This window comes from Cricetulus griseus, chromosome 3, assembly GCF_003668045.3.
Source record: "Cricetulus griseus strain 17A/GY chromosome 3, alternate assembly CriGri-PICRH-1.0, whole genome shotgun sequence".
Taxonomy (NCBI): domain Eukaryota; kingdom Metazoa; phylum Chordata; class Mammalia; order Rodentia; family Cricetidae; genus Cricetulus; species Cricetulus griseus.
In genome coordinates this window covers 55,120,952-55,134,138 of record NC_048596.1, presented here as the reverse complement: position 1 = coordinate 55,134,138, position 13,187 = coordinate 55,120,952, and the positions used below count along the sequence as shown (strand labels likewise).

The 13,187-nt window shown below is 49.1% G+C and overlaps 1 protein-coding gene across 8 annotated transcripts; it reads left to right on the top strand.

Annotated features, from left to right (window-relative positions):
• The first annotated feature begins 4,393 nt into the window (after nt 1-4,393).
• Nucleotides 4,394-10,018, top strand: Tmem134 (transmembrane protein 134). Of its 8 annotated transcripts, none has more exons than XM_027408726.2 (7): nt 4,398-4,645; nt 5,427-5,548; nt 6,190-6,279; nt 6,401-6,477; nt 9,324-9,368; nt 9,516-9,569; nt 9,657-10,018. In XM_027408726.2, the coding sequence occupies exons 1-7, from the start codon at nt 4,472-4,474 to the stop codon at nt 9,737-9,739; spliced, it is 645 nt and encodes a 214-aa protein (XP_027264527.1). In that variant the 5' UTR covers nt 4,398-4,471; the 3' UTR covers nt 9,740-10,018. The 8 variants fall into 8 exon arrangements, with proteins under 8 accessions (XP_035297956.1, XP_027264532.1, XP_027264527.1 ...); XM_027408728.2 differs by having other exon boundaries at nt 4,400-4,645; nt 5,484-5,548; XM_027408729.2 differs by lacking the exon at nt 6,190-6,279.
• Nucleotides 10,019-13,187: the final 3,169 nt, after the last annotated feature.

Genomic DNA, 13,187 nt, shown 5'->3' with positions numbered 1-13,187 from the left:
GATTCCCTTTTGGCCCTTTCATTTTGCGTACTTAGCATAAATTATGACTTGTATAGATTCTGGACTCTTGCCTTCAGGCAAGGGAAGGAAGCCTGGTGTGGTGACACACAGTTAAAACAATAGCGCTCCGAAGGTATCAAGCAGGAGAATCAGGAGTTCAGGATCATTCTTGGTTATACATAGCCAAACATGGAGTACGTAAAACCCTGTCTTAAAAAAAATAAAAAGACTGGGCTGGGATGTAGCTCAGTGGTAGACCACTTGCTTGGACGTGCTTAGCAATCCCCTTTCCAAGCCCAACCCTTAAAATCGAGTTGAGGGTCAGTACCCCCATGAGAACCCCAACACTTTGTGGGGTTGGGTGACTCTATGGGTGCTTGCGCATAATAGGTGCCCATAGCTATTCGGGGAAAGTTGGATGATAGGAAAGAGCTACTGCAGGGTGAGAAATGGCCTTTCTCTTCCCACTGGGAATCTAGCTGTAAACAACAGCCGTGGGACTTTCCTGCTCACAAGCTAACAGAGTCTCTGGGCCTCTGCGGTGTCTTCATCCTGTCATCACAACCCAGAGGATTATCTTCTTCCCCATGAGTCCCAGGTGCTAAGTGCTTCACATATTCAGACTGGTTCACTTTCCAATAGGAAGTCCTCAGAGAGGGCAGGGCTTCTGGAGGGAAAGAGAAACGTGCTTGTTTTTTGTTTTTTGTTTTTTGTTTTTTTAACCAACACAGCTAACTGGCAAGCTCTATCAAATTTTAGTAAAAGTAGTCTCTGTACTCATGTTCCAGAAAGTACAACAGGGGGAGAAGCTGAGAAGCATGGCTGATTGAGTTTGTTCATGAACCACAGCAGGAAAGATGAATATAGGTTAAAAACTAATAAAATATTAATCTAGGGGCTGAGGGTGTAGCTCAGTATTAAACCCTTCCCTAGCATGTGAGAAGCCTTGAGTTCTTTCTTCAGCATGCATACCCACAAAGTAAGCTAACTGAATACACTACATAAACATAATCAGTGTTCTCAGTGAAATATCAGTTGTGAAAAATTACTGTAATGGGCTGGAGTGATGGCTCAGCAAATAGGAGCACTGACTTCTCTTTCTGAGGACATAAGTTCAATTCTCAGCACCCACACAATAGTTCATAACCTTTTGTAAATCCAGTTCCAGAGGACTGGATATGCTTTTCAGGCCTTTGTAGGCACTAGACATGTGTGGTGCATATACATACATGTAGGCAAACACTCATACACACCTAAAAATACAGTATGATCATGATTACTGAGTTGTCTGAATAGCCAGTTCATAGAGACAGAAAGAATTGTGGGATGGGACTGAGGAAGGTTTTTTTTTTTTTTTTTAAGTACTGAGTTTCTATTTTGCAAAATTAAAAAGCTCTACAGTCTTGCTGCACAATAATGTGAATATATAACAGAACTGTACAGTTTGAAACTATGAGAATGGCAAGTTGGTGTTATATATACAAAATGTGTGTTTTACTTCAAGAAAAAAAATTGCTTCAAGAATACATTTTGTTTCATACACAAAACAGTGTATGATGATAAAGACAAACTGAAGATCAAGTAGGATTTTCCCCAACAATATAAGGCTGGAGTAACATGAGAGGCATTTATTTCTAAGGCCAGTGAGATGGATCAATGGGAAAAGCACTTGATACAGGGTAGAGAATACTGCTGCCCTTCCAGAAGACTGGGGTTTGGTTCCAAGCACTAACATGGCCACTCACAGCCATCAATAACTTCAGTTCTAAGGAATCTGATCCCCTCTTCTGACTTCTGGAGATACCAGGCACACACGTGATGCACATGCATACATGCAGGCAAAACACTCATACATAAACTCTTAGAAAGAAGAAGGGGGAGGGAAGAGAGAAGGGAGGACCTGGTAAAGGCATCTGCCACAGAGCCTGACAATCAGAGTTAGCCCCCACCCTCCCACACTGTAAACAAAAAGAGCCTACTTCCATTAAGTTCTTCTCTGACCTACACGTGTGCCAGGGCATATGCATACACATATATGCTTGTGTGCACATGCACAATAAATAAGCAAATAAATGAATAAATAAGGAAGAGCAAGAGGGAGGAGAAAAAGGAAGAGGAAAGAAGGGTGTGACAGGGAAGGGAGAAAGAAGGAAACAGTGTGGTGATGTAAGTCTGTAATCCCATCATCAGAGAGGCTGAGGCAGGAGAACCTGTAGCATTGTCTACATAGAAATTTCTGGCCCAGTAAGAGCTGCATAGACAGATACCAGCATCAAAAAGAAAAACAAAACAAAACAAAACAAAACAAAAAAACCCCAACCAACCAACCTAAGGGAAGGAGAGAAGTAGCACCTTGTACTCATCAGACCTGCCAGCTCTTAGGAAACTGGATGACACCAGAGGCTGAGAAAAAGCCAGAAGCCTCAGGGTGGATGTCAACTCACCACAACTCAGGAGAGTACCTGCAAGCTCTGTGAAGTCACGAGGGTAAATGCCCTATGGCCTGGACATCCACCTGTTGGAAGAGGAGTCCTCCTACCTGTCATAGGAGACAGCAGTGATTTGTTCACGAGGCCAGCCTGAGTAGGATCCCTATGGGGCTGAGTGCTGGAAGCCCAACGTTTCCGTGCCTGCAACTAGTAGAAACAGCAAACAAGATGCATATGGAAACCCTTGTCAGTGAGTGGAAAAACAGAAAAATGTAAACAACAAAATGAGCTTGATACATGACACCATGTTTGTAAATTGCAAACACATCCACACAGAAGACAATGGCATGTGTGGGACAGGACAAGTAGGGTCTGCTACAGCACAATAAGGCTAGATCTCAGGAGAGGAGGGAAAATGGGGAGTGGTGAGGGAGAAATGAATTACCATAACTGGATTGGAGCCTCTTTCACAGTAGGGGAGTAACATAAACTGAGAAATGGAGTCCACTCATTTACGGGAGATCATAAAATGAGAGAGTGGGTGGGCATGGAGGAGGACAAAAGCTTTGTGAGCTAGGAAGATCCAGGTTCAAATCCTGGATGCACCGCTTTGGCAACTGCCCACTCAGTCCTGCCACAGATACTTGAGCATATATTCAGTTCCAAACACTCCTGGGCACTGAAGAGAGATCAGTGAACAAAATAATGACAACTAGGGGTTAGAGAAATGGTTCGGGAATGAAGAACAATAACTGCTCTTTCAGAGGGCCTGGGTTCAATTTCCAGCACCCGTTCAAGCTGCTCACAACCACCTATAACTCCAGCTCCAGGGGACACTTGCTTCTGGAGTCTGCTGGTATTCACATGTATGCACGCGCCACACATATAGAAGCAGCCATTCAAACACAGTGCTGGGGAGAAGGAGGCAGAAGCATTGAAGGTGTGAGGCTAGCCTGGGCTACACAGTGAAGTCCTGGAATACACACACACACTTGCCTAGGATTAAGTAGGCCCTAGGCTCAATTGCCATCATGGAACAAACCAGGCATGGTGGTATGAGGAAGCAGAAGCAGGAAAAGTTCAAGGTCATTATCCACTACATATTGAGTTTGAGGCCAGCTGCACTACACGAAATCCTGTTTTCTGTTGGTGTTGTTGGGTTTTGTTTTATGGTTTTTCAAGGCAGAGTTTCCCTGTGTAACAGTCCTGGCTGTCCTGGAACTCACTTTATAGACCATACTGGCCTCGAACTCACTGAGCTCCACCTGCCTCTGTCTTCCAAGTGCTGAGATTAAAGGTGTGTGTCAACACTGCCCGGCAAGAAGTCTTGTTTTAAAACACACACATGCTGGGTGGTGGTGTTTTTAATATCAGGACTCGAGGCAGAGGCAGGTGGATCTCTGTGAGTTCGAGACCAGCCTGGTCTACAAGAGCTAGTTCCAGGACAGCCTCCAAAGCAATACAGAGAAACCCTGTCTTGAAAAAAAAAATGCCCTAAAACACACACACACACACACACTTTGGCTGCCTAGTGGATTCTGAATTAGAGGAAGCCATATAAAATCTGAGCCTCGGTTTCCAAATCTGCAAAATGACAAGAACGCCCCTCCACCGAAAGCCGTGGAGAGTGTAGGATGGAGGAACAGATCCAAAAGTCTCGATGGCACAGGAATGTGAACTGGGATTCAGTCCACCTCTTGAGGTCTGAGCCGCTGGGCATGGGCACTCCTCCCTCTTCCTGGCCATGTAAGCATGAGCCTAAATTATGCCTGGTCACAGCCGGGCCTGTCGCTCAGCAAGGAAACCTCTGGGTGGCGCCTTGGGTCCCGCTACCCGCGAGACGCTGACGTGATCGGAATCAACTCGGCGCTCCGCAGCTCAGGCCTGCGGAGACGAGCCGGCAGGGCGGGGCCGTTGTAGAGGGCGGAGCTTCTCTCCTAGGGAGATGGGGCGGGGCCTCGCGGGGGCGGGACCTGTTTGGTGGGCGGGGCCGTGGCCGGCTCAGATGGCGGCGGCGCTGGGCGCCTAGGCGGGCGGGGGCCATGAGCGGCACCCGACCCCAGTTCAGTATCGATGACGCCTTCGAGCTGACCCTGGAGGACGCGGGACCTGGGCCGGAGTCCAGCGGGGTTGCCCGCTTCGGGCCGCTGCACTTCGAGCGCCGGGCCAGGTTCGAGGTGGCTGATGAAGATAAGCAGTCCCGGCTGCGCTACCAGGTGAATGGCCCGGCCCATCTCACCCTCTTGTCCGGGCTAGGGCGGGACCCCAGGCCGGGCCCCAGAGAACCCTAATTCCGGACTCTACCTAGAGACCCCAGAGGAGCGGGAAACTTTTCCCCAGACGTGACTGCTCATCCAGAATTATGTCCTTGCTCTCTGAACTCCGAGTTCGGTCCCCATGCAGCTTTGGAGAGCCGCAAGCCCGGACCAGGAACTCAGACCTCAGCATCAGTGGAGAGCCCACCCATCCTGGATACTGACACCCCATTACCACCTCTGGGGCTTGGGGAGCACTTTGTATCCAAACCAGACCTTGCCAGTCCTTGCAGCATCCCTTGAGCCCCAGGCCACATTACCGATGGAGAATCCGCATCCTGTCTGTTTCGAGAATCACCCTAGCAATAGAGGTCCCCCACACATGATATGTTTGCCCCTCTCTTGACTACAACTACACCATAAATCATTGTCCTAGATAGCCTCCCCCAATCCTAGAGTCCTTTGACGATCCATACTCTGTTACACCAAATCAAGAGCCTCTATGCTGGTCCCCCCAAAAATCCTAAGAGCCCCATTTGGGTAGTCACCTGCTCCTGAGATCCATGCTGAGAGCCCTCCACCCACTCCGGCTGACTTCTGTGCCAAAGCCCCCAGCAGCCACCTACTTCCTACCTGGGTTTCAGTTTCTGAATCATCAAACCGGTTGTGCTGGGAGGGCCGGGAGAGCAGCTGCCAGGCATGCTAGGCAAAAGCTGTCTGGCTGCTTTTCTCCTCTCCCCAGAGGGAAGTGAAAAGGCCCAAACCCAGCAATCTTTCTGAACCCTGTGTTCTGGTACAGAACCTGGAAAATGATGAGGATGGAGCCCAAGCCTCTCCAGAGTCCGATGGGGGAGTCAGCACCAGGTCAGGGCCAGGTGGGGACCCACCCTGCATCCCAAGCCCCACATCTCCAGCTCCTGTCTGCAAGAACCTGCCCAGTCCCCACACTGCTGCCCTGTCCTATAAGGATTCCTAGCCCTACTTCCTTCTTGGGATCTCCTGTCCAGCTGGGTCACCTTACCCTAGCACCTAGTGCCTCTAATTTACTACTGCCAGGCTTTTTATCTCCTAGGAATCCTCACTTTAACTCAGCCCCCACCATCCCATCCCTTTTTCATCTCTCTCTCTCTCTCTCTCTCTCTCTCTCTCTCTCTCTCTCTCTCTCTCTCTCTCTCTCTCTCTCTCTCTCTCTCTCTCTCTGTTTTGTTTTTCGAGACAAGGTTTCTCTGTGGCTTTGGAGGCTGTCCTGGAACTAGCTCTTGTAGACCGGTCTGGTCCTCGAACTCACAGAGATCCGCCTGCCTCTGCTTCCTGAGTGCTGGAACTAAAGGCGTGCGCCACCACAGCCCAGCCCTCTTTTATTTCTCTTAGCACACACCCCCCCACTCTGTAATTCACTCTTACCCCCAACCTTGTCCCTTTCGGAACCCTCTATCCTGCACAGTTTAGCCTCAGTCCCTACATACACCCTCATCTCTCCCCTTCCCCATCCTTCTGTCCTTCAGGGATTCTGGGCACATGTCCATCCGTAGTTCTCAGTGGTCCTTCAGCACCATCAGCAGTACCACCCAGCACTCCTACAATGCCTGCTGCAGGTGAGAGAGAGCTCCTCACTTGGACTTGAGCTTCTAAGGGTCTTCTGCTTCTGTCTCAGCCAGCCCTGGCTCCTCACCTGCTTCACCTCTTTTACTTATGTCCATTTCTCCTGCCACCCAGCTGGACCCAGCATCCTTTGATCCAGAAAAACCGGCGGGTAGTTCTGGCCTCCTTTCTGCTCCTGCTGCTGGGGCTAGGTGAGTGTCCTGATGTTCTGTCTTCCCTTCGTCCTATGAGCAAGCTCTATAGCCACTTGGCATTTGGGTCTCCCTGTTACAACTGGAACCTGTTTCAATGTTTTTTAAGTTATTTCCTTTTTTAAAAGTTTTAAAAATTATTTTTAATATTTTTATGTGTATGTACCATGTACTTGAAGTCTACATTGAAGTCAGAAAAGGGAATTAGATGCTCTGAAACAGAAGTTGTAGAGGGTTGTGAGCCAGTGTATGGCATGCTAACCAAACCTGGGTCCCCCACAAGAGCACTAAGGGCTCTTAACTGAGCCATCTCTCCAGCTCCATTACCCCCCTTTAAGTCTTTTGAGACGGTCTTATGTAGCCCAGAAAGTGAAGTATGAGCTTGAACATTTGATCATCCTGCCCCTACCTCCCATATTCTGGAATTACAGGTATGCACCACTATGCCCATCATACTTTCTTTTTATTTATTTTTTTAAGATTTTATTTATTTGTTATGTATACAACATTCTGCTTCCATGTATATCTGCACACCAGAAGAGGGCACCAGATCTTATAACTGATGGTTGTGAGCCACCATGTGGTTGCTGGGAATTGAACAAGACCCCTGGAAGAGCAGTCGGTGCTCTTAACCTCTGAGCCATCTCTCCAGCCCCTCTTTTTATTTTAATTAATTTTTTTTGAGACAGGATTTCTCTGTGTAGCCCTGGCTGTTTTGGAACTTGCTATGTTCCAGGCTGGCCTGGAACTCAGAGATCCTGCCTTTGACTCCAGAGTGCTGGGACTAAAGGTGTGTGCTCACACACACACACCACCACCACCACCACCACCACTACCACCATACCACCCAGCTGCTTATTTTGTTTTTAAATTTAATCTGTTTAATCTACCAGAGGACCAGAGAATGGAGAGATAACAGCTTCCATTTGTTCCATGTTGACTACTGGAAGAGCAACACAGTAGTGTTTTCCCCACCTTACAAGAGAGGGCAATCAAGGGGCATGTTCATGAAGGCAGGCCTGGTGCTCAGGATACTAGGTCAGGTATCAGGCCTGCTTCTTCCTCTCTGGGGTCTGTGATCTGACCGGGACCTTTCTCCACTCCACACTATTCAGTGGAGAAACTGAGGCCCAGCACAGGCAGGTTTCACAGCTAGATATTTCTGACTTCTTTATGGAATTGAGATGCAAATCCCCCAGAACATCCAGGGTTGAGATCAATAGGGGGCTACAAGGAAGGACCAGCTGTGGTTGCCACCCTAGGTCCCCTTCCCTTCCTTCTCCAGGAAGGTCAAAGGCCCCTGCCAGCTAGGTCTTTCCTGGCCAGAAATCCAATCTCCAGCTCTAGGTGTTTCAGTGCAGCGGACAGAGCTGCCACTTGCCAGCACCACTGCAGGCCAGGCACTGATGACATTTACTGCCAGCTTCTCCTCAACCCAGCAAGGCAAGCATTGATAGCGCCCTGGTTTTGGAAGGACACAGGCTTGGGCTGGACAGGGGCTTCCTCAGTTTGCAGCTGGGAGGAAGATAAACTGGGATTTAGACCCACATGTGTGACTGCCAAGCCTCAGGATCACCAGAAAGCCAGTTAAGGGCTCTAGGGAATTAGAAAAAGATGTTTACTCTAAGACAGTAGAACCTGCAACCTGAGCCAGGGGCAGGGAGTGAGTATGAACCCCCTTCTGAGGTGCTCTTTGAACATGTTGGCCCCACAGGCCCCCTGGCTTCACCCTACCCCATCAGTCCTCAAAGACGGATTTGAAAAGTGGGTCCAGGTATGACCTCTCCACCCAAGGCCATATCCCTGCCTGGGACAACAGGCCTGGCCCAGACTTCTCCAGCCCAGGTTCTTCTTGTTCAGTCTCATCAAGTGCTGGTGACTCTTGAGAAAGCCTTGGGTTTCTTCCAGACTCAGCCTTGGCTGTGTTGTTAGCTCTCTCCTGAATTCTTTCTCTGCCTGGGTGATGATGGCCACAGCTACAGCTTCTCCTGTGTCCCACTGGGATATGCTTTAGTTTATCAAGGCAGCGCATTAAATGCTTAGCTCAAGGCCTGGCAGGGCTATTACTGCTCCCTGGGCTGACTTAAGGTAGCCGCTTCAAGCTCCCTCTTCCCACACATGAATCATAGCTTTCAGGATCTTGTTGGTCCCTCCAGTAAGAAGGAGACGAGGACCTATCACTTATTTATTTGTGAGTATGTGGGGTGGAAGGAGTCCACATACATGCCACAGCCCAAGTGGGTTCAGAGGATAATTGCAAAATTCAGTTCTCTGCTTTGACCGTGTGGATCCAAGGGATTGAACTCAAGTAGCTGGGCTTTGTGGCAAGCTCCTTTACATATTGAGCCATCTTGCTATCTTGCTATTGTCCCCCATCTGCTTTTTTTTTAATTTCTTTTTTCCCTGAAGGAAAAAGGGTCTCTTTATGTAGTCCTGGAACTCCATTATGTAAACCAGGCTGGTCTCAAACTCACAGAGATCTGTCTGCCTCTCCCTCCTGAGTGCTGGGATTAAAGGTATGCACTACCATGCCAGGCCCCTATCTGCCTTTTATGGTGGAATTCTTGGTAGCAGGCATGCAGAGGGTGTTCTGTAAGTGTTTGTTGAAGGACTGAAAGGTCATATCAAACAGCAGTAAAAATTCCCATTTCATAGCTATTTCCCAGGGCCTGCCAAGTATGCTGCCCTGAAAACACAGCTTGGTGAGCATCCTGGGGAGGTACTCAGCCCAGGGGACAGCAGTTTAGGTGGGAGATGCATCAGGTGGGAACCCGACTGAGTGTCGGCTGTAGAAGACCCTGTCCTCACCCCTCCTGTCCTTCCCCTCCACAACCCCGTGTGTGCAGTGCTTATCCTGGTCGGCGTGGGACTGGAGGTGGCCCCCTCTCCAGGTGAGCGCCCTTCCTGCCTGGGTCCTCGGCAAACCCTCCCAACTCCCAGCACGAATCAGCCACCTTCCAGGAGAGAGGGAGGCCTTCCCGGGCAGCCATCACTCCCAGGGACCCCTAGTCCTGAGCTGTCGTCTCTTCCTACCGCAGGTGTCTCCAGCGCCATCTTCTTTGTGCCAGGCTTCCTGCTGCTAGTCCCGGGAGGTGAGAATGATGTGAGGTGGGGCGTGGGTGGGGAGGGGCCTTGCCCTCTTACAGACGGACGCCTCCCCTCCCCGCCCACCCCTGCAGTCTATCACGTGATCTTCATCTGCTGTGCTGTCAAGGGCCACCGGGGCTTCCAATTCTTCTACCTGCCCTACTTTGAGAAGTGAGCTGCAGCTGGCCTTTGGGATACCAGAGATCCAAAGCATCAGGCCACCTCCACGTGTCCACAAGGCAGTCTTCCAACCTATGTACACCCGTTTCTTCCCCCTTTCACCTGGAAGGAAAGGCCCTCTGGGACTCTCATACCCACCAGTCCCCTCAGGATTTGCTCAGGAAGTTTGGGGCATGCTACCCCTTAGCCTGATGTGTGCCTTAATTTATTACTGGGCCCTGAACTCCTGGGTTGGTGTAATTTTGTGCTAATAAAAGGGTAATTAATCCCAGCAGGGACAGTTGCAGTTTTCTGTCCCACCAGGCCTGGCCCAGCCTACTAACAACCACAACTCCCTTCTACAGAGGTTTAGTAAAAGACTCACCTGGGCTGTGGAGGACCACCAACCTCTCTCTCATGGCATCTAGGACAACCTGGTGATCTCAGATGTACTCAAGGTCACCACTATGTCCAGGGCAGAGCTGGATGGAGAAGTGGTCTCAGCCTCCCTGCCTTCAACCTTGAGGAGATTCAACTGTCCCCATCTGTGTAACAGGCCAGCTCCCCTACTGGTGGCCTTATTTAAGGGCACTGAGAGATGACGAAGGCCTGGGGCCTGGAGGCTGGTATCCTGGTTCCAGCCTGGCTCTGGGGCCCTAGGCTACCATAGGCATCTCTGAATGTGGGTCATGTGAGATTCGGTGCTCCTCTACACACTGCCCTATTTCCTGGGCCCAGAGCTTGGGAGAACCAGGGAGCAGAGGGTGTGGAAGCACAGCTTCTCAGAGGGCAACACAGTGACAAGGAGACTTAGAGCCACCAAAGGTTTGAAACACCATCTTAGGTTTTTGGAAGATCGGCGTCCCTAATAATGTCTAAAACTTAAACAAAAACTAAAACAAAAAACCCAAACTTTACCATCAGGAAATCTGAGCTCACAGTAGTTCTCATGAAATAAGCTGTGCCAAGCACTTCCCCAAATCAAGTCTTAGAATCCTTAAAGCCTCAGCCCCATTTCTCAGATGAGAAGCCCAAGGCCCCCCAGTTTACAGGTGAGGACCAACTCACCAAGGAAAAAAAACACAACCCAAGCCCTTCTAAAGCTCAGGGAGAGGAAAAAAACTGGAATAAGGCTGGTGTCTTCTGAAGCCACCAAAAGACCAGCTGAGTGAATGTTCCCTCTTCCAGACCAAAGCAAGGGTGTCCACAGAACAGGATGCTGGGCACCTGGGTCCCTTGCCTTTATTGAATGAGTAGACACCTAGTCTTTTGACACTCTCCTCCCCTGACCCACCCAGGCCTTCTGCCTCAGACCTCCAGTCAGAACACCTTAAGTAACATGACACTCTACAACTAGCCGAGGCATGGACTGATGCAGTTAAACAATAAAGGTCTGGTGAGGTGGCAACAAGGGCTTAAGGTACTGCTGTCAAGCCAGACAGCCTCTGCCTCTGCCTCCTGAGTTTAATCCCTGGGTCCCACATGATGGGAAGAGAACAGACTCCCACAAGCTTTTTTCTGACCTCCACATAATGCTCCCTGGGACACTTGATCCCTGGGACACACACACACACACACACACTCAATAAACAAAAAACTGAGGGAGCTGGGAGATGGCGCCGTGGATAAAGCACTTGCTATGCAATTGTGAGTATCTGAGTTGGAATCTCCAGAACACACACAGCCAGACCCAGCAGTGGATGTCTGTCATTCCAGCTCCGCTCCTACAGAAATGGGAGGGGGAGGCAGAAGAATCCCTGGAAGTTGGAGGCCTGGTACCTGAAGTTCCAAGATAGCAAGAGCCCCACCTATCCTAAAGCAGAAGTTGAAGACCAACTGAGGTTTTCTTCTGATCTCTATGTCTGTGCTATAGCATCCTCATGCTCCACCCCCCAGATTTGTTAAATTTAGATTTATTTGTGTGAATGAGTGTTTTGCCTGCATGTATGTCTCTGGACCACATGTATACCTGATGCCCAAGGAGGTAGTGAGCCTGTATGTGGATACTGGGAATTAAACTACTGAGCCAATTCTCCAACCTGATTTTTTTTTGGGGGGGGGTCAAGACAGGGTTTCTCTGTGTAGCTTTGGAGCCTTATCCTGGCACTCTGGAGACCAGGCTGGCTTCGAACTCACAGAGATTTGCCTGCCTCTGCCTCTGCCTCTGCCTCCCGAGTTCTGGGATTAAAGGTGTGCACCACCAACGCCTGGCTATGTTTATTTTTTATGTGCATTGTTGTCTTGCCATGGGTGTCAGGAATTTGAGTTACAAACAGGGGTGAACTGCCATGTGAGTGCTGAGAATTAAACTCAGGTACTCTGGAAGAGCAGCCAGTGCTCTTAACCACTGAGTCATCTTTCCAGCTCAATAATATTTTTGTGGGGGTGGGGGTTGAGACAGTTTCTCTATGGCTTTGGAGGATGTCCTGAAACTAACTCTTGTAGACCAGGATGGTCTTGAACTCACAGAGATCTGCCTCTGCCTCCTGAATGCTGGGGCTAAAAGTGTGCAGCACCACCACCACCCAGCTTAAAAAAAATTTAAAGCCAGTACATCCAATTCCGATTCCATTCTTTGACCTAGTATGTATCACTTAAAATTATAAGGTAATAAGTTTTCTTCTTTTGTTAAAATTACATTATTTCAGGCTGGAGAGATGGCTCAGCAGTTAAGAGCATGGGCTGCTCTTTCAGAGGTCCTGAGTTCAGTTCCCAGCAACCCCTAGTTGGCTCACAACAATCTGTATTGAGATCTGGTGCCCTCTTCTGGCCAACAGTCATACATGCAGGCAGAATACTGTATTCATAATAAATAAATCTTTTTTAAAATTACATGATTTATTTCGGAGTAGAGGTTCACACATGCAACGTCCCATGTGTGTAGGTCAGAGGACAACTGTGGGAGTCAGTTCTCTCCTTCAACATGTGGATCCCAGGGACTGAACTCAGTCTTCAGACTTGGCACCTTCACCTATTGAGCCACCTCACTGCCCCTTCTTTTTCTTTCTTTCCTTTTTTAGTGATGCACTCAAGTCCAGGACCTAGCCAATGCTAGGCAGGCACTGTGCCACTAAGTCACACTCCAACCCAGAACTTGCCTTTTGCTGGTTAACTGATCTAACCCAGATGTCACTGGCCACACTTTCTCAAAGAATGCTGGAGACCTAAACGCTAAACAGACAGACACTATAAACAGTATTTCTTTATCTTGAAACATACTGAGAGGAGGCATAAATATTTCTATTGTGGGTGAGTGGTGCATGCCTTTAATCCCAGCATTTGGGGACTGGACAGAGGTAAGAGGGTCTCTGTGAGTTCCAGGACAGCCAGACTACCCTGTCTCAAAGGTGGTGTGAGGGGCTTATTTCCCCTCTTTGTCTCCAGCCTTCTCCTATTTTCCTGCTTGCCTCCTCTGTTTGATTATTGAATGAGATATCCTGTGTCTGTTACCTTCCAGGCTAACT

Coding starts and splice junctions, on each gene's coding strand:
- Tmem134 (XM_027408726.2), top strand. CDS start 4,472: ATGAGCGGCACCCGACCCCAGTTCAGTATCGATGACGCCTTCGAGCTG. Junction 4,646..5,426: donor AGTCCCGGCTGCGCTACCAG/GTGAATGGCCCG, acceptor TCCTCTCCCCAG/AGGGAAGTGAAAAGGCCCAA. Junction 6,280..6,400: donor TCCTACAATGCCTGCTGCAG/GTGAGAGAGAGC, acceptor CCTGCCACCCAG/CTGGACCCAGCATCCTTTGA.